General features: G+C 46.2%; 1 protein-coding gene across 1 annotated transcript in view; it reads left to right on the top strand.

Annotated features, from left to right (window-relative positions):
- The first annotated feature begins 5,395 nt into the window (after positions 1-5,395).
- LOC134983212 (zinc finger protein 585A-like) overlaps positions 5,396-27,055 on the top strand; it is a 176,104-nt gene continuing 154,444 nt past the window's right edge. The window contains exon 1 of the mRNA XM_063948950.1: positions 5,396-6,629. Within this exon, the coding sequence (XP_063805020.1) occupies positions 5,453-6,629 (1,177 nt within the window). The 5' untranslated portion in view covers positions 5,396-5,452. The remainder of the gene's footprint in view (positions 6,630-27,055) is intronic.

Raw genomic sequence — 27,055 nt, 5'->3', positions numbered from 1 at the left:
TTGAACGACTCACCACTGTGGACTTAAAATATCTCACATGGAAAGTGGTAATGCTGTTAGCCCTGGCTTCAGCCAGGCGTGTTTCAGAATTGGCGGCTTTATCTTATAAAAGCCCTTACCTAATTTTCCATACGGACAGGGCAGAATTGAGGACTCGTCCTCAATTTCTCCCTAAGGTGGTTTCAGCATTTCACTTGAACCAGCCTATTGTGGTGCCTGCGGCTACTAGGGACTTGGAGGACTCCCAAGTTGCTGGACGTAGTCAGGGCCCTGAGAATATATGTTTCCATGACGGCTGGAGTCAGAAAATCTGACTCGCTGTTTATCCTGTATGCATCCAACAAGCTGGGTGCTCCTGCTTCTAAGCAGACTATTGGTCGTTGGATTTGTAGTACAATTCAGCTTGCACATTCTGTGGCAGGCCTGCCACAGCCAAAATCTGTAAAAGCCCATTCCACAAGGAAAGTGGGCTCATCTTGGGCGGCTGCCCGAGGGGTCTCGGCTTTACAACTTTGCCGAGCAGCTACTTGGTCAGGGGCAAACACGTTTGCTAAATTCTACAAATTTGATACCCTGGCTGAGGAGGACCTGGAGTTCTCTCATTCGGTGCTGCAGAGTCATCCGCACTCTCCCGCCCGTTTGGGAGCTTTGGTATAATCCCCATGGTCCTTACGGAGTTCCCAGCATCCACTAGGACGTCAGAGAAAATAAGAATTTACTTACCGATAATTCTATTTCTCGTAGTCCGTAGTGGATGCTGGGCGCCCATCCCAAGTGCGGATTGTCTGCAATACTGGTACATAATTATTGTTACAAAAATCGGGTTATTATTGTTGTGAGCCATCTTTTCAGAGGCTCCTCTGTTATCATGCTGTTAACTGGGTTCAGATCACAGGTTGTACGGTGTGATTGGTGTGGCTGGTATGAGTCTTACCCGGGATTCAAAATCCTTCCTTATTGTGTACGCTCGTCCGGGCACAGTATCCTAACTGAGGCTTGGAGGAGGGTCATAGGGGGAGGAGCCAGTGCACACCAGCTAGTCCTAAAGCTTTTACTTTGTGCCCAGTCTCCTGCGGAGCCGCTATTCCCCATGGTCCTTAGGGAGTTCCCAGCATCCACTACGGACTACGAGAAATAGAATTATCGGTAAGTAAATTCTTATTTTTTTCCTGCATCTGAGGAATTAAATGAAGTTTGTGAAGAAGCATGGACTTCCCCCGATAAGAAATTAGTAATTTCTAAACGGCTATTGGCAGCGTACCCTTTCCCGCCAGAGGATAGGTCACGTTGGGAAACACCCCCTAGGGTTGATAAAGCGCTCACACGTTTGTCAAAGAAGGTGGCACTACCGTCTCCGGATACGGCCGCCCTTAAAGAGCCTGCTGACAGAAAGCAGGAGACTATCCTAAAGTCTATATACACACACACTGGTGTTATACTACGACCAGCTATAGCCTCAGCATGGATGTGCAGTGCTGGGTTGGCTTGGTCGGATTCCCTGACAGAGAATATTGAGACCCTGGATAGGGACAATATTTTACTGACATTAGAGCATATAAAAGATGCTCTCTTATACATGCGTGATGCACAGAGGGATATTTGCCGACTGGCATCAAAAGTAAGTGCAATGTCCATTTCCGCTAGACTGGATTATGGACTCGGCAGTGGTCAGGGGATGCCGATTCAAAAAGGCACATGGAGATTTTGCCTTATAAAGGGGTGGAGTTGTTTGGGGAAGGTCTGTCAGACCTCGTTTCCACGGCAACAGCTGGAAAATCAACTTTTCTGCCCCAGGTTACCTCGCAGCAAAAGAAAGCACCGTATTATCAAGCACAGTCCTTTCGGCCCCATAAGGGCAAGCGAGCAAGAGGCGCCTCTTTTCTGCCAAAAGGCAGAGGTAAGGGAAAAAAGCTGCAGCATACAGCCAGTTCCCAGGACCAGGAGTCCTCCCCCGCTTCCGCCAAGTCCACAGCATGACGATGGGGCTTCACAGGCGGATCTAGGTACGGTGGGGGCACGTCTCAGGAATTTCAGCACACAGTGGGCTCGCTCACAGGTGGATCCCTGGATCCTTCAGGTAGTATCTCAGGGGTACATGCTGGAATTCGAGACGCCTCCCCCGCGCCGTTTCCTAAAATCTGCCTTACCAACAACACTCTCTGACAGAGAGGCGGTGTTACAGGCAATTCACAAGCTGTATTCCCAGCAAGTGATAAACAGGGTACCTCTCCTTCAACAAGGAAAGGGTTATTATTCCACAATGTTTGTGGTACCGAAACCGGACGGTTCGGTGAGACCCATTTAAAATCCTTGAACAAGTATATCAAAAAGTTCAAGTTCAAGATGGAATCGCTCAGAGCGGTTATCTCCAGCCTGGAGGAGGGGGATTACATGGTATCTCTGGACATCAAGGATGCTTACCTGCATGTCCCCATTTACCCTCCTCACCAGGAGTACCTCAGGTTTGTGGTACAGGACTGTCACTACCAGTTCCAGACGCTGCCGTTTGGGTTATCCCGGCACCGAGGGTCTTTACCAAGGTAATGGCCGAAATGATGATTCTCCTTCGAAAGAAAGGGGTTTCAATTATCCCGTACTTGGACGATCTCCTGATAAAGGCGAGGTCCAGAGAGCAGTTGCTGGTGGGGAAGTGCTACAACAGCGTGGTTGGATTCTCAACATCCCAAAGTCACAGCTGGTCCCCATGACACGTCTTCTGTTCCTGGGGATGATTCTGGATACAGACCAGAAAAAAGTGTTTCTTCCAGAGGGAAAAAAAAAAGGGGTTGTCATCTCTAGTAAGAAACCTTCTAAAGCCAGGACAGGTGTCAGTGCATCAATGCACGAAAGTCCTGGGAAAGATGGTAGCTTCGTACGAAGCAATTCCATTCGGCAGATTCCACGTAAGAACCTTCCAGTGGGACCTGTTGGACAAGTGGTCCGGATCGCATCTTCAGATGCATCGGCGGATAACCCTGTCACCAAGGACCAGGGTGTCGCTACTGTGGTGGCTGCAGAGTGCTCATCTTCTAGAGGGCCGCAGATTCGGGATACAGGACTGGGTCCTGGTAACTACGGATGCCAGCCTTCGAGGCTGGGGGGCAGTCACACAGGGACGAAATTTCCAGGGACTGTGGTCAAACCAGGAAATTTCACTTCACATAAATATCCTGGAACTAAGGGCCATCTACAACGCCCTAAGCCAGGCAAGACTTCTGCTTCAAAACCAGCCGGTACTGATACAATCAGACAACATCACGGCGGTCGCCCATGTAAACAGACAGGGCGGCACAAGAAGCAGGAGCGCGATGGCAGAAGCCACAAAGATTCTCCGATGGGCGGAAAATCACGTGTCAGCACTGACAGCAGTGTTCATCCCGGGAGTAGACAACTGGGAAGCAGACTTCCTCAGCAGACACGACCTCCACCTGGGAGAATGGGGACTTCATCCGGAAGTTTTCCAAATGATTGTAAACCGTTGGGAACGACCAAAGGTGGACATGATGGCGTCCCGCCTCAACAAAAAACTAGAAAGGTATTGCGCCAGGTCAAGGGACCCTCAGGCGATAGCTGTGGACGCTCTAGTGACACCGTGGGTGTACCAGTCGGTTTATGTGTTCCCTCCTCTGCCTCTCATTCCAAAGGTACTGAGAATTGTGCGAAGGAGCGGAGTAAGAACGATGCTCGTGGTTCCAGATTGGCCAAGAAGAGCTTGGTACCCGGAACTTCAAGAGATGCTCACAGAGGACCCATGGCCTCTACCGCTAAGATGGGACCTGCTCCAGCAGGGGCCCTGTCTATTCCAAGACTTACCGCGGCTGCGTTTGACGGCATGGCGGTTGAACACCGGATCCTGAAGGAAAAGGGTATTCCGGAGGAAGTCATCCCTACCCTGATCAAAGCCAGGAAGGATGTCACGGCAAAACATTATCACCGCATTTGGCGAAAATATGTTGCTTGGTGTGAGGCCAAAAAGGCCCCAACGGAGGAGTTTCAACTGGGTCGTTTTCTGCATTTCCTGCAAGCAGGAGTGAATATGGGCCTAAAATTAGGATCCATTAAGGTACAGATTTCGTCTCTGTCAATTTTCTTCCAAAAAGAATTGGCTTCACTGCCTGAAGTTCAGACATTTGTGAAGTGCGTGCTGCATATTCAGCCCCCTTTTGTGCCTCCAGTGGCACCTTGGGATCTCAATGTGGTTTTGGGGTTCTTGAAATCACATTGGTTCGAGCCACTTAAAACCGTGGATTTGAAATATCTCATGTGGAAAGTGGTCATGCTGTTGGCCCTGGCTTCGGCCAGGCGTGTGTCAGAATTGGCGGCTTTATCTTGTAAAAGCCCTTATCTGATTTTCCATACGGATAGGGCAGAGTTGAGGACTCGTCCTCATTTTCTCCTGAAGGTGGTATCTGCTTTTCACTTGAACCAACCTATTGTGGTGCCTGTGGCTACTAGGGACTTGGAGGATGCCAAGTTACTGGACGTGGTCAGGGCCCTGAGAATTTATGTTTACAGGACGGCTGGAGTCAGGAAAATTGACTCGCTGTTTATCCTGTATGCACCCAACAAGCTGGGTGCTCCTGCTTCAAAGCAGACCATTGCTCACTGGATTTGTAGCACAATTCAGCTTGCGCATTCTGCGGCAGGACTGCCGCATCCTAAATCAGTGAAAGCCCATTCCACGAGGAAGGTGGGCTCATCTTGGGCGGCCGCCCGAGGGGTCTCGGCTTTACAACTTTGCCGAGCCGCGACTTGGTCAGGGTCAAATACTTTTGCAAAGTTTTACAAGTTTGACACCCTGGCTGACGAGGACCTGGAGTTCGCTCATTCGGTGCTGCAGAGTCACCCGCACTCTCCCCCCCGTTTGGGAGCTTTGGTATAATCCCCATGGTCCTTACGGAGTTCCCAGCATCCACTAGGATGTCAGAGAAAATAAGATTTTACTCACCGGTAAATCTATTTCTCGTAGTCCGTAGTGGATGCTGGGCACCCATCCCAAGTGCGGATTGTCTGCATTACTTGAACATAGTTACTGTTAACTAAAACGGGTTATTGTTGAGAGCCATCTGTTCAGAGGCTCCATTGTTATCATACTGTTAACTGGGTTTAAAATCACGAGTTGTACGGTGTGATTGGTGTGGCTGGTATGAGTCTTAACCGGGATTCAAAAATCCTTCCTTATTGTGTCAGCTCTTCCGGGCACAGTATCCTAACTGAGGTCTGGAGGAGAGTCATAGGGGGAGGAGCCAGTGCACACCAGTTAGTCCTAAAGCTTTCTTTTAGTTGTGCCCAGTCTCCTGCGGAGCCGCTATTCCCCATGGTCCTTACGGAGTTCCCAGCATCCACTACGGACTAGGAGAAGATTTACCGGTGAGTAAAATCTTATTTTCCATAATGTATTTTATTTCCAGCAGGTGGACACACAAGCAGGAATATTTCAGAAGGACATCTAATGTTATCCCCGGATTGTGACATAAAAGATAATGACAGTAGACAGGATTCTCCAGGAGATAACCCCATTACCCCAATTATACATCCAGCTCTATCAGCTGATCCCTCTGATCCTGGGAAATGTTCTCCTAATCACTCTGATATTGGAGCATTTGTTACAGCTCTGAGATTAGATACAGTGTTTCCCTGTTCTATAGATGCCAAATGTTTTACACAGAACACAAAGCTTATTACCCATCATCCAGCTAAGGCAGGTGAGAGGCCACTGATATGTTCTGAGTGTGGGAAATGTTTTACAAAGAAATCAGCTCTTGTTACACATCAGAGAAGTCACTCAGGTGAGAGGCCGTATTCCTGTTCTGAGTGTGGGAAATGTTTTACACAGAAATCATCTCTTGTTACACATCAGAGAAGTCACACAGGTGAGACGCCGTGTTCCTGTTCTGAGTGTGGGAAATGTTTTGCATGGAAATCAGATCTTGTTACACATCAGAGAAGTCACACAGGTGAGAAGCCATTTTCATGTTCTGAGTGTGGGAAATGTTTCGCATTTAAATCAGTTCTTGTTAAACATCAGAGAAGTCACACAGGTGAGAAGCCGTTTTCCTGTTCTGAGTGTGGGAAATGTTTTGCATGGAAATCACATCTTGTTACACATCAGAGAAGTCATACAGGTGAGAAGCCGTTTTCCTGTTCTGAGTGTGGGAAATGTTTTACACAGAAATCAGCTCTTGTTACACATCAGAGACGTCACACAGGTGAGAGGCCGTTTTCCTGTTCTGAGTGTGGGAAATGTTTCGCATTTAAATCAGTTCTTCTTACACATCAGAGAAGTCATACAGGTAAGATGCCGTTTTCCTGTTCTGAGTGTGGGAAATGTTTCGCATTTAAATCAGTTCTTGTTCCACATCAGAGAAGTCACACAGGTGAGAAGCCGTATTCCTGTTCTGAGTGTGGGAAATGTTTTGTACGGAAATCAGATCTTGTCACACATCAGAGAAGTCACACAGGTGAGAGGCCATATTCCTGTTCTGAGTGTGGGAAATGTTTTGCACAGAAATCAGCTCTTGTTCTACATCAGAGAAGTCACACAGGTGTGAAGCCGTATTCCTGTTCTGAGTGTGGGAAATGTTTTGCACAGAAATCAAATCTTGTTACACATCAGAGGAGTCACACAGGTGAGAGGCCATTTTCATGCTGTGAGAGAAATAAATCCGCTCTTGTTGAACACATTAGACATTACCCAAGTACGGAACCATTTACATCTTCTGGAGTATAATTATCACTGTCATGCAATGTTCCTCAAGGATGAATCCTATCTCCTATGCTTTATAAAATATACATGCTACCACTGGGTGATATAATCAGACATCATGGCCTGGTCTATCACTGCTATGCTGATTACCTGCTTTTTGCTCCATGTACTGAGAACCTAATACCAATCCTAAATGGTTGTCTAGCTGAGCGCCATGGGTGGATGATACCAGTTGGCTGTGATTCAGTCTTTGTGAAACATAATAGAAGCTCACCAACAAAGGACAAGACTTTACCAACCATCTGGATTTATGCTTTGGTGCTCAGAATTGAAAATACTGAACATGTGCTGAATCTTTGTGTTGTCCTGGTATGTGGCTGACACATACATCAGGTATCTGCCACATACAAATCCTCATTCTTCCATCTGTGGACCATAGCCAGAATCAAGCTCTTGATTCCCTCAGAAGTTCATAGACTACTGCAATGCCATCTACCTGGGTCACCCAGCAAAAGAATTACAGAGCTTGCAGCTAGTACAGAATGCAGCAGCCAAGCTGTTACCTAACCCGTTCCTGCCACATAACACCAATTCTCTACTCCCTTCACCGGCTGCCTGTAAGATGACAAATCTATTTCATAATTGGCTAACTGACCTTCCCAGCTCAACATTACATGGTCCAAGGTACTAGAAGCAGCTCCTGCCTCCTTACTGCCCTGCTTGCTTGCTTCTACAGATGAAGGACTGTTACCGACAGTACCAAGAATCTCCTGTCATTCATTTAAGGGTTGAACTTTAGCTTTGTAGCCCTGACCATGGAACTCACTGCCTTGCACAGTCCAAGAGGCCTGCACTCTAGAGACCTTCACAAGCAGACTGATGACTGTTACTCACGCTTTTCATTAATGTACCTCTATTTCTCATACGTCCTAGAGGATGCTGGGGATTCCAAAAGGACCATGGGGTATAGACGCATCCGCAGGAGCTTGGGCACACTGTAAAGACTTAAACTGGGTGTGAACTGGCTCCTCCCTCTATGCCCCTCCTCCAGACCTCAGTTAGACTTTGTGCCCAGGAGTGATGGGTCACACACTAGGGGAGCTCTACTGAGTTTCTCTGAAAGACTTTATGTTAGGGTTTTTATTTTCAGGGAGACCTGCTGGCTACAGGCTCCCTGCAGTGTGGGACTGAGGGGAGAGAAGCAGGACCTACTTCTGTGAGTTTCAAGGCTCTGCTTCTCGGCTACTGGACACCATTAGCTCCAGAGGGTTCGATCACTTGGTACGCCTAGCTTCTTGTTCCCGGAGCCACGGCGTCAATCCCCTCACAGAGGCCAGAAGAAAGAAGTCATGTGAGTATGAGAAGATCAGAAGACTTCAGTGACGGCAGAAGACTTCAGTAACGGAGGTACAGTGGTAGTGCTGCTCTTCATGCTCCCACACACCAAAGGCACTCACAGGGTGCAGGGCGCTGGGGGGGGGGGGGGGGTGGAGCGCCCTGGGCAGCATGTTACTGGTCTGCTTAATGTGAACAATTGGCAAAAAAAAAAAAGCATTTAGGTGCCGAGGCACCGTGGTTCATCCCCCGCCAGTATACTTGAATTATTTCCCCGACACTGCTTATATGGGTGCAGGGCGCGCGGGGGGGAGCGCCCTGAGCAGCGAGTCAGTTTTAAAAGTTCTTCCTCGCACTGCCGGGGGCTCCGTATACAGACCCCCGCAGGCGTGTTAGGCCGTGGTCCCCGTCGGCCACCATGGGTACAGGGCGCCGGGAGGTGGTGGCGCCCGGGGCAGCATAGATAGTTAGAGCTCCCGGGCGCCGCACACGGGGACCCACCATGAGAGTGGCGGGTGCGCGATGCGCCGGAACTCCCGCTTCCCGAACGTTGTCTGGGGTGCAGGGCGCGCAGGGGGGGTCCTGAGCAGCATGGTGCTGAGTGTGTGTGTGTGTGTGTGTATATATGTATGTGTGTGTGTGTATGTATGTGTGTGTGTGTGTGTGTGTGTATATATATGTGTGTGTGTGTGTGTGTGTGTGTATATATATGTGTGTGTGTGTGTGTGTGTATATATATATATATATATATGTGTCGTTACCCTATATTTAGTACTCGGCCGAGAGGGGCGGAGCTTAGCCTCACACACTGAGTCAGCGCCATTTTTCCCTGCTGTCCCCGCCAAGAACAAACAGTGGGGAACGCAATGTTTGGACTCTGTTGCCCTCCCAGAGGTGTAATCTCCCTGTGTATAGGGTCCCCCGGCTCAATATAGGGTTTTATTTATATTTATATTTATATATATATATATATTTATTTATTTTTGTCGAGCGGGCTTAAGTGCGCCGGGAAGGGGCGGAGCTTAGACCTCACAGAGGGGTCAGCGCCATTTTCCAAAGTTCCCCACCGGGACTTGCTGTATACTAAGAAGGAAGGGGGGCACAGAGTGTTTTAATGCTGTATGGGTGTCATACAGCATTAGGATTGATAATGGACGCAGAATCCTTGTTGTAATACATAAATACACTGTTTCCCTGTTTTATTTACTCACTATTGGTTAGTCGACGTGTGTCGACAGGTGTGAGGGCTTTGTCAAAGGCGTCTGTGGGGATAACTGTCGGTTGATTAAGCTCTAGATTGGCCGGGACGAGTTGGTTTCGATGCTCTCAAGGAGTCCGAATATTAATCTCTTCACAACGCGGAGAGAAATCTATGACAGTCAACTCCTGGTCGACGCAGAGCCCGGTCGCAAAGGATCATACACAGGCAGCTAAGTGAAATTTTATTTCTATACTTTGACCTTATTTGCAATGTATGCACTTGAGGGAGTGTGGTAGTCGGGTAAGCATCCGATAGAATTATCCTGCCCAGAGTGGGTAGGGCTTGCCTATGTTTATTTTTCCTTATAACATTACAGCAGGCTGCCAAGTGACAGCAGGTGGTGTGACCGGAAAAATGCGGAGGAGGTCTCCGGGAGATGCTGGTGGGAGGTATACAGCTGTTTGGTGTGGCCTCTCTTCAGTTAATCTCGGCGGTATCCGCTGATAAGGCTAAATTCGAGAGTTAACCTCCTTCACAACGGTGGATGACGCATTCTTTTGTGGGATGCAGTCGTTTAACCGGTTCGAGACCATTCTTTTTCCTTTTCTGTGTAGACAGTGGAAGGTGAAAAGGTAAGTGTTCTGCAACCTGGTTAGGTTCGCAGAAGTGGACGTAGTTTCTGTTTCCACTATATACACCACTTGTCGCTGAGTCTATCTGGCTGGTCCCCACTTCGGTGACCACTTGTCCACTAATTTTCAGTTAGTCTAGGAATAGACTACGACATGTGAGTTATTTATAGAAGCCAAAGGGGAACATTCTGAGTTACGGTTGTTTCCCCTTACTGTTTTTTCTAATAGATTTTGCCTCTCCCCTATGGAAGGGGAGGTAACACGCAACGCCTTACAGAGGTGCGTCACGTTCAGGACATTGTCTGGTTGTCCCTGTAAAAAGGTGCATATCCTTGTTTATTTGACGGTTCTTCGGCGCAGAAATGGGCCTGTTGTTCCCAACGACGCAGATGTCAGAAGTGGTTTTCAGAGTGGATACTGACCGGTTAAGGTTTGGTGTTTTCCTGTGGAAAGAGGTCTGAGGATCCAGAGATGGATCGACTTTGAGGTGACACCTCATCAATAGGTTCCATTAAGAAGACAGATGGATGCGGCATGAGAGGTTTTTTTTCGGAGAGCAGGTCTAATACCAGAGTGATTTTCATGGGACCAGTTGGAAATGTGGTCCGGGTCTCACCTGCACATCCACTGGAATATAATCAAAACGGCCAGGACATCGCTCCTGTGGTGTCTGCTCGATTTTTTTCCTTCTAGAGGGATAAAGGTTTAGATCTTGGTGTCCGTGCATATAGATCTCCGAAGCTGGGGAGCAGTCCTTTGCAAGGGACGTATTTCCAGAGGATGAGGTCAGGTTGGGAAACTTGTCTGCTGTAAGTTTTGGAATTAAGAGCTATTTTAGACGAACGTGTTCTTCATGCTCTGCCGTGTTAATTCTGCCAGAAGCCTTGTCAGAAATGGCGTAAGTAAGCCGCTAGGACGGAACAAAAAAAAAAACACGAAAATGGCAGAAGGTGCGCTGTTTGCAGTTGAGGGGGAAGTCTGGTAAACGCTATGTTAGCAGTCTTCATTCCGGAGGTAAACGACGGAGACATAGATTTCCTTTGCGACATGATATTCAGCCGGGAAAAATACTGTCATTATTGAGAAGCTTTCCCAGACGTGCCAAGTCTTTGTGGAGTGTCGCAATTGGACATGTTGGCGTTTCGCCTCAACGTGAGACCTCGAGGAGAGGGTTCCAGGTTAAGAGACACTCAGGATATAGCAGCGGACATCCTTGTGACACTGTTTTTAGTCGGTCGAGGTGGCCTCTCCGCTTTCACTTTTCTGGCAGTGGTAAGCGTAAGATGATCGATGATCCTCTGAACTCCGGTCTAACCAGAGAGGGTTGGCTATCCAGTTTTCATGGTTTACTCCTAGAAAATTACTGCCCTCTTCCTTTACGTGACGTAATGTTACAACAGGATCATGGCGTGTATCAGGACTTACCGCGGCTGCGTCTAATGGTGGGGCGGTTGAAGGTCGTATCCTAAGCTGAATGGGTGTTCCCAGTGAAGTCGTTTCTTCAATTCTTCCGGCTTGGAAAGAACTCACGGCACAGCGTTACAACCGTTGTTGGAGTAATTATGTGTCTCGGTGTGTATCCAGGAAGGCTCCTATGGAGGACTTTCAGCTAGGTCCTGCTTATCCATACGTTACAAGCCGATGTGAAGGCAAGACTATATTAAGTTTCTTTGCGGAAATTCTCGTTTGGAAAGTGGTCAGGTTTTTTACTTCGACGTCCGCAAGGTGGGTGTCGGAAGTGGTGGTCTTGTCCCACAAGAGCCTTGTTTGATCTTTCAGGTGGATAGAGAGGAATTGAGTACTCGGTTGATATTTCTACCAAGAGGGGTTTCGCAGAAATCAGGCTTTTGTTGATGCAGGGGGTTACTTAGGCATTAGCTAGTTCAAACCCCCTTGCTCTAGCCAGGGTTTTGAGTATGCAAGTCATCTATTTGGCTTAGTTTGGAGTAACAGAGACCCTGTTTATGTGGTATGTTCCCAGCTTACTTTGGGAGACTGCGTTATGCAGTTTGTTACATGCTGAATCTGTGATGCGGTCTGGCATGTTTGTTCTACGGCTGCTTTGCCGTCACCGAAGTCGGTGAAGGTTCCTTCTTTTGGGAAGACGGGATTTTCTTGGGCGAATGCCCGAGGAGTCTCGGCGGTTCAACTTTGCCGAGCGGATTCTTGGTCGGGGTCAAAAGTTTTTGCCATGCTTTACAAATTTGATACCCGGATTGTTGAGGACCTTATGTTTGCTCATTCGGTGCTGCAGAGTCATCCGCACTCTCCGGCCCGTTTTGGAGCTTTGGTATAAACCCCATGGTCCTTTTGGAATCCCCAGCATCCTCTAGGACGTATGAGAAAATAGGATTTTGGTACCTACTGGTAAATCATTTTCTCTTGGTCCGTAGAGGATGCTGGGCGCCCGTCCCAGTGCGTACGGTGTCTACAGTTATTGCTTTTTGGTTACACCCTGGTGGTGTGTCTTCTCTATCTGGTGGTTGCTACCGTTGTTCATGACATAGCATGCAGGGTCCTATTTTTGTTTCTGTGGACACACGGGTTGTGTTACATATTCTCTCAGGGTTTTGTTCATGCCGTTGACTGGTATTCTACTGAATGCCACGTTCTACAGTGTGTTTGAGGTCTGAGCTGGTATGACACTCACCGTGTTTATAACAATAAATTCTTTCCTTGAAATTGTCCATCTCTCCTGGGCACAGTTTTCTAACTGAGGTCTGGAGGAGGGGCATAGAGGGAGGAGCCAGTTCACACCCAGTTTAAGTCTTTACAGTGTGCCCAAGCTCCTGCGGATCCGTCTATACCCCATGGTCCTTTTGGAATCCCCAGCAACCTCTACGGACTAAGAGAAAAGGATTTACTGGTAGGTACCAAAATCCTATTTTACTTCCTAAATAATACATCCCAAAGGCTTAGGTCTTTTTTCTGCTGTTTATTTTGTATCTTGTGCTTTGTGTAAATGTGAATGTCTAATACCAGTTTCCACAATCTGTATTGCTGCACGACAATATGGCGGCCATTGGAACGTATTTTCACTTCTAGTTTGCCTAACTTGTTGCAGACACTCATCTTGATAAGGAGTGCCGAGTGTTTTCTGATACAAGATCCTGTCCATATATACCCTGTACATTATCATGTGCATTAGAGTCACCCGGGTTACATCTGCAGTGGTTTGTTGTATGTTACATCTATATGGTGCGGATACTCCCCTGTATTTCATAATAAAAGCTTTTGTTTGCATCTAATTATTACATTAAAGCTTTTATTTTTTTATTCTGTTTTATATTCCCGTCTGAGTAATTATGCCATAATGTCTAATCTCGGAGTGGACCCCAGAAGATGTAAAGAAACCGTGTAAGTGTTCCATCATTCTGTTTTGTGTAAGCATACAGGTAAGTGATGGCACGGTGGTCACTGACCGTCACATTCAGGTGGTATAATGGAAGTGGACTATCTGGGCTTATTCTAGTCTACTGCAGAAATAAAAAACTCAGCCTTTATCCTGCTTATAAGAATGACAAAGCCCATAAATCAAGCTTGGTAGGACAAGACAGAAGCCACATTAATGGTGGCACATCATATAGGCTGAGGACCCATGCTTCTGGTATATATGGCATAACTCCCTCTTCACCCACAAAAACCTTCCCTTCACCATTCACAATGTCCACCATTGCCCCTTCAGAAGGGACACAACTTTCCTTTGCTTGTTCCACCTCCTCCTTCACAGAGCCCAGGACCACCTCCATGACCATTTCATGTTTATCTGGAGGCCTGGCATCTGCGAGGTTCATGGCCTGGGATGACCACAGAAACACCAGGTAGTGGGCAAGAAGAATCCACAGCCTCCTGAGGACCTGGAGAGTCCAAGGATCCACCCCACATGAGGCAGAGAAGGGTCAACCACAGGGTCTGGCTCACCAATTTCCTTCCTAAGAGCTGCTGTTTATCCAGTTTGGTACCTGTGGGATCCCACTCCAATTTCCCTTGAGAGTCCTTACCCTCACTAATCCCTTCTGAACCTACCAGTTCCTTCCCCTTCCAACCACTCCTCCTTTAAGCTTTTCACCACCTGCTGTGTGAGTTCCATCCAACCACTCCTCCTCTCCTTGACTCATTGGTGTAGCAACCCCCTTCTCCCCACCCCCACCACACTGCTACACTGCAGTTAAGCTGTAAGACTAGCTGCTAGCAGTACTCACTACTCAGCACACACACTCACATCATGATTACACAGCTGTGCCAGAGACACTGTCTCACTGACAACCAGGACGAGACACTCCCAGAAAGGCATGTATGTATGTGTACGGAGAGTGTGGGCGAAGTGGGGCTGCATCACTGACAGCCAGGACGAGACACTCCCAGAAAGGCATGTATGTATGAGTACGGAGAGAGTGGGTGCAGTGGGGCTGCATGACTGACAACCAGGACGAGACACTCCCAGAAAGGCATGTATGTATGAGTACGGAGAGTGGGCGCAGTGGGGCTGCATCACTGACCAGGACGAGACACTCCCAGAAAGGCATGTATGTATGAGTACGGAGAGAGTGGGAGCAGTGAGGCTGCATGACTGACACCCAGGACGAGACACTCCCAGAAAGACATGTATGTATGAGTACGGAGAGAGTGGGCGCAGTGGGGCTGCATGACTGACACCCAGGACGAGACACTCCCAGAAAGACATGTATGTATGAGTACGGAGAGAGTGGGCGCAGTGGGGCTGCATGACTGACACCCAGGACGAGACACTCCCAGAAAGACATGTATGTATGAGTACAGAGAGAGTGGGCGCAGTGGGGCTGCATCACTGACACCCAGGACGAGACACTCCCAGAAAGGCATGTATGTATGAGTACGGAGAGAGTGGGCGCAGTGGGACTGCATCACTGACAACCAGGACGAGACACTCCCAGAAAGGCATGTATGTATGAGTACGGAGAGAGTGGGCGCAGTGGGACTGCATCACTGACCAGGACGAGACACTCCCAGAAAGGCATGTATGTATGAGTACGGAGAGAGTGGGAGCAGTGGGGCTGCATCACTGACACCCAGGACGAGACACTCCCAGAAAGGCATGTATGTATGAGTACGGAGAGAGTGGGCGCAGTGGGGCTGCATCACTGACACCCAGGATGAGACACTCCCAGAAAGACATGTATGTATGAGTACGGAGAGACTGGGAGCAGTGGGGCTGCATGACTGACAGCCAGGACGAGACACTCCCAGAAAGGCATGTATGTATGAGTACGGAGAGAGTGGGCGCAGTGGGGCTGCATCACTGACCAGGACGAGACACTCCCAGAAAGGCATGTATGTATGTGTACGGAGAGAGTGGGAGCAGTGGGGCTGCATCACTGACAGCCAGGACGAGACACTCACAGAAAGGCATGTATGTATGAGTAAAGAGAGAGTGGGCGCAGTGGGGCTGCATGACTGACAGCTGAGCCTGTCACATCAGTGAGGTGACAAAATGCAAGATATAGGGGGAGATGTACTAAGCCTGAAAAGTGATAAATTTCACAGTGATAAACTACCAGCCAATCAGCTCCTAACTACCATGTCACTGGCTGTGTTTGAAAAATGACAGTTAGGAGTCGATTGGCTGGTACTTTATCACCGTGATATTTATCACTTTTCAAGGCTTAGTACATCTGGCCCATAATCACCTAGCTAAATTAGGCGCTAATGCAATGTTACATGTATTAAATGAGCAGCAAATATATTGATTATTAGATAGCAGCTCCTATGCGGCAACTGGATGCCTTAGACGATATAAATTGTTTAAGTTTCAATAGAGACATAAAAGAGCGCTGATGGTATATAAATACAAATATTTCTAATAGTTATTAGAGTTCAACACAATAAAAACAGTTATGCCAATAATAAAAGCCAGCCTGTGACATGACAGCTAGGATCTGATTGGCTGGTTATTTATCACCTTCCACTTTATCACTTCACCGAGCTTAATAAATCTGCCCCTAAGTTTCTTAACAGAAGGATAAGAAAACAGCCAGGGAAAAAAAGGAAGCTATAGGATAAAATAGAATAACATACAGATATTGATTCATATATTATTCAGCTCAATGTTTTCGTTGAGACCTAGAGGGAACAAAGTATCTATCATACAAATCCAGTATGCTTCCCTCTTACAGAGGAGGTTATATCTATCCCCACCTGGGAATGTCTGTTTTATATGTTCAACTCCCTGTATGGACAGAACCCCACAATCACCTCCATGGAGTGATCAAACATGTCTAGGTACACTGTGTTTACAGGGAGCCGGACGCCGGGTATAATCCCCGTACCACGCTCACGTCCTTTTAATTGGTAAATGGTCCCCTCCATGTGCTAGTTGCGCCTCCATCCAAGCTGGAGTCAGATCTCTGTGTATTAGCAGGGAGCTACTGCAGGAGCCGGACGCCGGGTCTGATTCCCGTACGTTTGACGTACGTTTCGCAATCGGCTTGTTCACATCTGACTGATGTGAACAAGCCGATTGCGAAACATACGTCATCATCCGTCACCCTTCTACTAGCGTCCGGCTCCTGCAGTAGCTACCTGCTAATACACAGAGATCTGACTCCAGCTTGGATCGAGGCGCAACTAGCACACGGAGGGGACCATTTACCAATTAAAGGGACGTGAGAGTGGTACGGGGATTATACCCGGCGTCCGGCTCCCGCTCCCTGTAAATACAAATATTGACTCCTCCTTGGATCGAGTTGTATTGAGCATATAGAGGGACAGGAACTCTATCATTTGATGCCCCTTGGAATCTCTCCTTTGCCCAAACCATCAGAAGAATTGATCTTTCAAAAGGCACATCCAGTGGCAAAAACCAGGTATTCAGGGCGCTCTCTCATCCACTGTATAACACCTGGAGGCCCCCCTGCAATGCACCTATGCAACAGGGGAGGAGGGTGTTAGACGTGGACAGCAGAAGCAGCCCGCACTGCTCTTTCCTTCCAGTTCCAGGTGGACGGTCCTTCCCCGCTCTCATCGTTCCCATTCACTGCCCATAGTGGCACATGGGACGAAAGTAGAAAGGGAATCCGTTCTCCCACACCTGGGACTCTTTTACACTTTAGCTCAAAATCCTTCAGGAAGTACTATATGGTCATATATGTGATTTATTACTACAGTGGTCTGGTTAGGATAGAGCATAATACGCTTAAATCGAACTCTGTAGCCAATGTGCCTATATAAAGCTGGAAGTTATCAATCAAGGATAATTGAGTTAGATTTGGCGTGTTGATATTTAATTCAAACAAGCCAGAGAATAACTGCAACTGTTGATTATTTGTCAAAGATACTTCTTGTACCAAAGACATTAATTTCTAAGATCCAGAAAATAACTGCAAATGCTGATTATTTGTCACTGATACCTCTTGTACCAAAGAGACTAATTTCCAAGGAGAGTAATTCCTATAGTTCTGCACAATATTACTATTAGCAATACAATCCTTACCATCCATAGGAAAGAATTATTATGGTATTTCAGGTCTTAATTCTGTCAGAACACAAAATTGCTCTCTGTGTTCACACATATATATTTTGATACCAGATACATGTGGGCTACAATAACAAATTGGCATAACATTTACCACAGAGGTTGATATATGTGTTTATACATTTTCTATGCACCCTTAGCGCCCTTTTTTTGTGACACGGATGTATAAGTTATCCAGACATACATATTTAGAATATTCTCACAGGTAGGTGCTCCTTAACCGAGAATATTTGAGAGAGTTTATCTAATATCTGGTTTCCCATATGCATTGTTCTGATACCAGATGCATGTGGGCCGTGATAAAGCCTATATATTTATCCTATTTAAAACACTCTAAAAGGTTAAATGAACACAGTACGCAATTGGCGTATGGAATACCGTAAGAGTACGCACTTAGCGTAACAAACTCTTAGCCGTGGACGAGACGCACGAGCGGCACGTTCGCTCATGGCTTAAAGCGTAAAGGCAAGCACGCTATAGGCTGCCGACTAACGTAATGATACGCTATCAGCGTAGCGGACGCTCAAGACCACGAGGAGATCACAAGCGGCGCTGACACTCACAGAGTTAAACCTTTATAACTATACCATAAATAATGTACTTATACTGTAAACCTTTGTGCAGTGATAAGGTGTAAATGCAACACAGTGTAACCTTATTAGTTTCAAAGCTGTATGAGCGTATGTGACGCTCAGAGAACACTTTAGCAATATAATAAACACTCAAATACCGGTCTAAGGTTCTAACACCTTTAAGGGAGAGAATGAACGTTCAATTGCAAAAGAAAACACAATACAAGTTATACACTACCAAACTAACATAAAATACCTAACTGAATTACTACACATAAGATACAATAGCGGCACAATTACATTTAAGGGGAAGGAGAGAGAGAATGGCTTACAACATTAATAAGAGACAAAATGGTTGCAGAGAACTTACGCACAAGGGGAAACAATCGCATGCGCCTTCCTGGATATCCAGCTCCCGATTATCAGTGATGAGAACCGTTGAGAAGAGTAGAGTGGAGCTGGCCCAGGTCGGCTTGTCTTTATATACACTACACACAATACAGTACAATGGTCCCTACATTCTGATTGTTCATTGGACACAGGAATTCGTCTCCGCATTATAACAAAAGGTCATAGGTTGGTTCATACAGGTGGGCTGTGACTATTTCAAACTGCTCAGGTGGGAGGGAAACTCAGGTTTCCCGCCGCATGGGAAATAAACTGCAAATATAGTAAATGTCCATAAACTTCTTATAGTCATAACTATGCGCACGAGCGAGTAATCCGTTTCAAACCAACACCGGAATATTGCTAATTATATTCTCTTCCAATGGATACTAAACACCATTGTGTAACCCCTGTCTGACCCTTCGTATCAAACAAAGAGGGATCTCTTTGTCCCCGAACATGCTACATTAACTAAACTTTCAGATTCTATCAAAGGGACCATAATCTACAAAATACATTATATGACTAAAATATGTCATGATTGAGTCGCACGCTAGACGCACACAAACTCTACCGTAAATGCGCATATCGTGCGCCTGCGGGTGCACGCGACTGCGAGTATACGCACGCACGGGAGGGCTCATGCACGTGCAGCGGGCACTCGCATGAGGTGCATATATGGCAATGTGTAGCGGGATATTTTTCTGACTTTGACAGTCCACCCTTTGGCAGTCACCAATAACTGCCACTTTCTAAAACAGTTCAAAAAGAGAAAAATTTATGTCATATGTAAATATATTTCTATGATTGGGTAAGGGAGGAGAGAAGAAGGTGGGAAAAGGGTATGACCTAGTGAGATAGCAGAAGTATGTGTGTATGAATCCACGTTTGGGGGGTCATGCATCATCGTGCCGTACGTGTTTTAAATCAAGCTTCGAGGTATTGCGAAGTATACATTTGAATTCCTTCTTATCCCGTATTAAGGGTCTGTGGATGGGCTGTCAAACTTTACCGAGCTCTTTTCGGCTTTTGGTTGCAACAAAATGGGGGAGCACATTTTAGTTGATGATACATGAATGGGGGGATATGTGAGTGCCTGTATTCCCTATCGACTATGTGTGTCATTACCTGAAGGTTGTAGAAATGAAGATAACGAACAATAAAGGTAAATGCAGTCATAAACTATGTGAGTTTAATAAACATTTGTTGATTGAAGTCTTGTCTGGTGTCTTGTCTTGATGTACATGTTGACTGTAGTCTCTTTGGGCTTTTGCCAAAATGCGAGCAAAAAGCTTTCTCAATGTCCATAGACTTACAAAAAGTGTTGGGCTAGCGTAAAATTAACGTTACTAGGGATATGGAGGGTCTATGGCATAGTCCATCAGTTGTTGTTGTGTAAAAGGTTGTCAAATTCTTCTTCCAAGCGGATGTCTTTTTACCTTGTAGGAAAACAAAGGAGAAACAGGTGAAAGAAATGGACCGTGGAATCACATTTTCATCATAACATTGTCTCTATCGTTGGGTCATAAATCAAATCCATTGGAATTACAATGTCCTCACTCCTTAGACTCATCACCCTAGTACTTAGTTTACACTTCGTTAAAGCCTGAACGCATCTAAATATCAAACCAATCGATATGCCGATACCCAAGATACACAGAAGAAATTTCCCTACATCCATTATAATTCCTTGAGCCCATTCTCTTAAACCGGAGAACCAATTTCGCGGGTTCAACCATGACACCCAACCGGTCAGCTCATTACCCACAGCAGCAAGGGTGAGATTGTGTCTCCTGCGGAACTCCCACTTTAATTGGAGAATGTCGTCCATCTTTTGGTCTATGACCTCGACCGGGTCCTCGGTGCTATTAGTAATATAAGTGCAGCATTTTACGCCGTACTGCGTTGCTAGTGTGACACAATATCCACCTGTCACTGCCGTGAGATAATTGAGAACCATCCTATGCTGAACCAGTTCTGTTTTATAAGCTTGGAGCTCCCTTCTAGTATACCTAAAAGTGTTGTCATACATTTCAGTGATATTGTCTAATAAATTTGCAAGCGCAGATATATATTTATAATTCAACACTCCTCTGGCGGTGCGAGTGATATCTAACGCGAGTAGAAACTGAATCCCGGTGGATTCATGGATCAGGTCAGAAGCATGATGCTCTGTCCTTTCTACCAGTTGCCTTTTAACTACGTGCTCGTAATGAGTGTGAGTATAAGGAGCTTGGGCACTGCGGTGAATATCTTTCATTTTGGTATGTGATACAGTCATTACCTCAGGCAGTACTTTTTCCAATATAACATAATCCTTCTGAGTTTGGGGCAAGCCACTTATATGCCTTCCTCCCGCATATGAAATATGCATCATCGCGGAGAACATATGGGATGGAGTAGGACATAACCATATTACAAATTTTCCATATGAAATCTCCTAACCCTAATTCTCCCATCTGTCTAGTACACGTATCCGTTTGTATGATATGTGCACAGTATCCTGGTGATACTTCTCCAACTCTCATGGTCCTACTTCCTAGGGTATACCTATATCGGAAATATTTTCCACTACCGGCTATGTGGCGTATAAGTTCTGTATCTGTAGGCATTCTATCGGCTCTATATGAAAAGGTCATGGTTTTGTTATTCCATGACACTTCCCAATTTCCCGGCTTTCGGGGATTGGAAATATTAAAACATACTAGGGATCTATCCACATGATATTAGTGGAGCTTCAAACTAGGAGGACTGGAGATATTAAACCTCCTGTCCACCGGCCTCCCACCATTTAGCTCAAGTACCTCTCCTATAGTTAAAGGGAATGGTACTAATCCTGATTTGCTATGGCCTTGAGGTACTTGAGAGCATACCCAACAGACTGTCTGGTTTAACACTTTACCCACTAAGGAGTGATAGTCACTCAATGGATGCCGGTCCATGTGGATATTAAAACTGGACTGACATTTCTACATGCACCCATCCTCAACTATACTGTCACAGTGTCTACAGATACAGTTCTCTTCAGCTAACAATCCTTCACAATTCCTTCTATTGTCAATGCTATCAGATCGTTTTCTGATACTCGCCTTTGCTTGGTGATTATGTTGTTCTTGGAAATCTACGCCTCCATCTTTGTCATCAGAACCCATTCCAGAACCTCTCTCGACCTCCATGGTACTCTCGCCGGAACAGACTGCTCTGGTCAACATCATGGTCAACAGGAAAATCTGGATCACAGTCTCTTGGGGCAAGTCCATCTTATAGGAGGTAACGGAGAAGAATGAGAAGGGGGAAAGAAATAATTGAGGGAGATGGGATGGGAAGTTGGAGAAAAACAATAAAAGGGAACAGGGAATCGACAACTGTCTCCGATCTTATTATTCTCAATGCTCAGGTGCCATCTCAGTCTTCCTGAAACAGACACTCCAGTGATACAACTTCCTCTACCGTCTGTTCTTTATCACGAGACCTCTCTGGATCAGTGACCTTCTTACAGTGGGACGAATGAACCCAAGTCTCCCTCTCGGCAACCTTCAATGCTGTCGTGCTAATCAATAAGACTTGGTATGGTGGTTCCCGTCTGTCAATAAGGCAACCTGAGCATAGAAAATTCTGTATCATTACATAATCCCCATGTTCAATGTCATGACAATTACTATCTGGCAGATCAGGAATCACCAACTTCAAATTGTCATTCTGATTCCTTAGCTGTTTACTCATGTTAACCAGGTTATTTACAGTCACTTCATTGTTACACTTCAAATCATCCTGAGGGTTAATCATAACATGCGGTTGTCGACCAAATAGAATTTCAAAGGGGGCAGATTAAGAGGGGACCTGGGAGTGGTTCTGATGCTGTATAATACAATGGGTAAAGCTTCTGGCCATGTCAATCCTGTTTCTGCCATAACTTTGCTCAGTTTATTTTTAATAGTGCTGTTCACTCTTTCTACCTTCGCACTCGCCTGGGGGCGGTACGGAGTGTGCAGCTTACTATCAATTCCCATCAACTTACACATTCCTTGAAAGACATCACCTGTAAAATGGGTACCCCTATCACTTCTGATTATTCTAGGGACACCGTATCTACACACAAATTCCTGCACAATTTTCTTAGCAGTAAACATAGCGGTATTTGTGGCCGCAGGAAATGCTTTGACCCAATTTGAAAACACATCTATACAAACTAGTACATACTTCAAATTTCCACAAGGGGGTAATTGTATGAAATCAATTTGTATTACCTGAAAAGGGCCGTCTGTAGGTGGGATATAAGATGGTTCTGTTGGTATTGCCTTTCCGATATTCTTCCTCAAGCAGGTGAGGCATGTCATTGCCCTTTTTCCCGCATGGGAAGAAAATCCTGGGGCGCACCAATATGCTCTTACCAACTTGCACATCCATTCCTTGCCTAGATGAGTCAGCCCATGTGCTGCTTCCGCTAAACTTGGAAGATATGCTCTGGGTGCCACTGGTTTACCCTGTCCAGAGTCCTGGGGACTCCTGGCCATATCCTTTTGCCCTCCAAACTGCCTTTTCCTGTGTGGAACACAAATTTTGCATTTCACACAATTTCTGTGTGTTGACGGTATTAAATACCATCAGTTGTGTGGTGTCTGTCTGTCTGGGGGTACCAGCTGCTAATTTAGCAGCTTCGTCTGCTCGGCTGTTACCAAGTGATACCGGGTCTTGGCTATATGTGTGTGCTTTACACTTGATAACAGCCACTCTGTCGGGTTCCTGTATCGCTGTTAGAAGCCTTTTGATGTGAGCTGCATGCGCTATCGGTGTACCAGCTGCCGTCATGAAATTTCTGAGGCGCCATAGTGCTACGAAATTATGGACTACCCCGAAGGCGTATCTAGAATCGGTGTAGATATTGGCTGACTTGCCCTTAGCCAATTCACATGCTCTGGTTAGGGCAACCAGTTCAGCAACCTGGGCTGAGTGAGGTGGGCCTAGCGGTTCTGCTTCTATGGTGCCTTGGTCATCTACGACTGCATATCCAGTACACAAGTCTCCCAATTCCGTCTGTCTGTGACAACTACCGTCAGTGTAGAAAGTAAAATCTACATCTTCCAGTGGGTTGTCACTGATGTCAGGCCTTGCCGTGAAATTTTGGGTCAAATATTCCATACAATCATGCGTGTCATCCCCTGTATTAAATCCTCCTTCACTATTACTCTCATCCTCCACCCTTTGTGCCTGTCCAGGCACACCTGGGAGATACGTTGCAGGATTTAATGCGCTGCATCTCTTTATGGTGATGTTTACGGGGGTCATTAATGCCAATTCCCATCTAGTAAACTGCGCTGATGAGACGTGTCTAGTTTGAGCCGAATTTAGCAAGGCTGACACTGCATGCGGTGTATGGATTGTGAGGTTGTGTCCTAGCACTACATCTTCGCTTTTCGTTACTAGCAATGCTATCGCAGCAACACTTCGCAAGCATGTGGGGAGGGATCGCGCTACCGTATCTAACTGAGCGCTGTAGTATGCTACCGGCCTGCTGGCATCACCGTGCTTTTGGGTTAGGACGCCTGCCTCGCAACCAGCACTTTCTGTTCCGTACAGCTCAAAGGGTTTCCCATAGTCTGGCATACCTAATGCTGGTGCCTGCGTTAGGCACTGTTTAAGTCTCCTCAAATGCCATCTCAGATTCGTCTGCATGCGAAATCCGATCAGGTTTGTTTGATGAGACCATCTCCTGCAAAGGTAATGCTAGAATGGAAAAACCTGGGATCCAGTTACGGCAATACCCACACATTCCTAAAAACGTTCTAATCTGTTGCTGGGTTTGTGGCAGAGTCATGTCTCGAATTGCTTGAATTCTATCAGCGGTCAGGTGTCTCAGTCCTTGTGTCAGACAGTGTCCCAAATATTTTACTTTAGTCTGGCATAATTGCAACTTGTCTTTGGAAACTTTGTGTCCTGTGTCTGAAAGATGAAACAGGAGCTGTTTCGAATCTCTCAGGGACGCTTCCAGTGAATCTGAACACAGTAGTAAATCATCCACATACTGTATCAATATTGATCCACTCTCTGGTTGGAAAGACTGTAAACAATCATGCAAGGCTTGTGAGAAAATGCTTGGACTGTCTATGAAACCTTGTGGTAATCGAGTCCATGTGTATTGGACTCCTCTGTATGTGAACGCAAACAAATATTGGCTGTCAGGGTGCAGAGGTACCGAGAAGAAGGCGGAGCAGAGGTCAATTACAGTGAAAAATTTCGCAGTGGGAGGGATCTGCATAAGGATGACAGCTGGATTTGGCAGTACGGGGAACTGACTCTCAACTATTTTGTTAATCCCCCTTAGATCCTGCACTAGCCTGTAACCCCTCCCCCCACTCTTTTTCACAGGGAAGATGGGACTATTGGCAGTGCTGGATGTTCTTACCAGAATGCCCTGTTGTAGCAAGCGTTCTATTACGGGGTACACTCCTAACTCCACCTCTGGCTTCAGAGGGTATTGTGGGATTTTTGGAGCTATCCTACCATCTTTTACTTGCACAACTACTGGAGCTACATTTGCCATTAATCCAGTGTCTTGTCCATCTTTAGTCCAAAGTGACTCTGGTATTTGGGATGTAATTTCTTCTACTTGGGATGGACTCCTATTTATCATAACGGTATGTGACATTAATTTTGATGGGGAGTCTAGCATGTCTCGTACTTCCTGAGCGTGATTCTCAGGTATGTCTAAGAATACACCTTCAGGAGTACAATATATGACGCACCCCATTTTACACAATAAATCTCTTCCCAGGAGATTAGTCGGTGCCAATGCAGCCAGCAAAAAGGAATGCTTGGTATGCAAAGGCCCTATTGTAATGTCTGCTGGTTTGCTAACAGGGTAGTGCTGTACTATTTCCGTTACTCCCATGGCTGGAATTGTCTTACCAGTGGTTCTCATGCCCACTGTCGAATTTATCACTGACTTGGCCGCCCCCGTATCTACAAGGAAATTTAATGATTTACCAGCTACATCAATTGTGACCTCGGGTTCACTTCCAAGACTCGCAATTAATTTCACTGGCTGCAGACTACAGGTGTGGCCACACCCCTATTGGGTATGGTGGCCTCCCTGAATCGCACTGGCAGCAATTACTTGTGGTGGGGGTAGATGGGAACTATCAGGGATTTGCCAATCTCTTCTTGGGGGATACCTTTTTATTTCCCCTGCATGTGGCTCATAGCTCCGCCCCTGCGGTCCTTGATCCCAATGTCTCGTATCAGGTCGTTGTCTAGGGGGTTGATATGAATTTTGTATTTGTTTTGTCTTACAATCACGTGCCATGTGTCCCTCTCTGTGGCAATTATAACATTTTATACCTCTTGACTTACCCACAGGGGTCACAGTTCTGGGCTGAGGTGGCCTGGTAGTAAGGGCCTGTATGCTGACAGCCATTAATTTATCACTCTGTGACTCCCTGTGTCTGAAGATATTGCGATCATGCCCAGCAGCAGCCTCTCCCAATGCATCCACCGACATACCTCTCCAATCAGGCCTAGTGGTTTGTATTCTATTCCTTAAAACCTCTTTTAGACCGTCCATTAATACTGAAACAGCTACTTCCCTGTGGTGTACATTAGTTTTAATGTCATCTATACCAGTGTACCTAGCCATATCCTGCAGAGCCCGGTGATAATACTCTGGTGTGGATTCACCTTCTTTTTGTTTTATTGTAAAGATTTTATTCCACTTTACTATTGCAGGAAAATATACTCCTAACTGTAAGTTGATTCTCTTTACATTATCCTGATTATACTCGTCTATTAGTGGTACTTCCTCATCTAACTTGCAATCAGCGATAAACTTTAACGAATCAACATTGGGGGGTAAACATGCCCTCAAAACTGTCCTCCAATCTTTGTTATTTGGCTCTGCAGAATTTCCTAGCTCGCTAATATACTTTTGACATGCAGCTAAGTCTTTCCTAGGATCAGGGAATTCAGACATCGTTGATCTTAATTCCGTTCGGGAAAAGGGACAGTGCATGGCGATGTTCCTGATAGGAGTTGCTCCTGAAGTGTCAGTTTTCCCATTTGGCACTGCTATTACCCTAACGGGATTAAGTCCAATAACATCATTCTGTGTAGATTCTACAACATGTGGTGAAATGGTTTCAGCATAGTGTGTGGTGCCGTACTTACCAGTCGATACGACCTCACCTGTCCCTCCGCTAGGGGCCTTTGATACTAATCTTACGGGTTGGCTTGTGCCCACTGTGGTTTCTGCTATGGTGGCTGCTAGGGAGAGTGCTGATATTGTTGTGGGCTCATCCTCTTGGTCACAATCCTGGGGAAAGTTCAAAACAGGGTACAACTTGCACGGATTAGTTTTAGCATTAATTACTTTGGTTACATTATCTTTAACTTCTATACATTTAACATAACCCTGAGTGCCATTCTCTGCAACCAATTTCTCTCCAGGTATGTATGGTGGTGGAGGTGCAGTAGCTATCAGTTTCCTGATAGGGTTAGATCCAGCGGCTTGCGCCAACCCCCTTTGTATTTCACCTTCCTGTTGCCACAATGTTAAATAATCATAATGTCTAATACGCCTTTTTGAAGATTTAATCAGGCAAACTCTTCTCTTTAAATTTTGTAACACTTCTGGGTTAAAAGTACCTACCCGGGGAAACTTGTCCCCGTCATGCACAGTCATCCTTTCCCATTCATTGCACAATGTCTCTGTGTGATGAC

This window comes from Pseudophryne corroboree (assembly GCF_028390025.1).
Source record: "Pseudophryne corroboree isolate aPseCor3 chromosome 3 unlocalized genomic scaffold, aPseCor3.hap2 SUPER_3_unloc_10, whole genome shotgun sequence".
In the NCBI taxonomy this organism is placed as follows: Eukaryota; Metazoa; Chordata; class Amphibia; order Anura; family Myobatrachidae; genus Pseudophryne; species Pseudophryne corroboree.
This window is presented reverse-complemented; position numbering and strand designations above follow the sequence as displayed.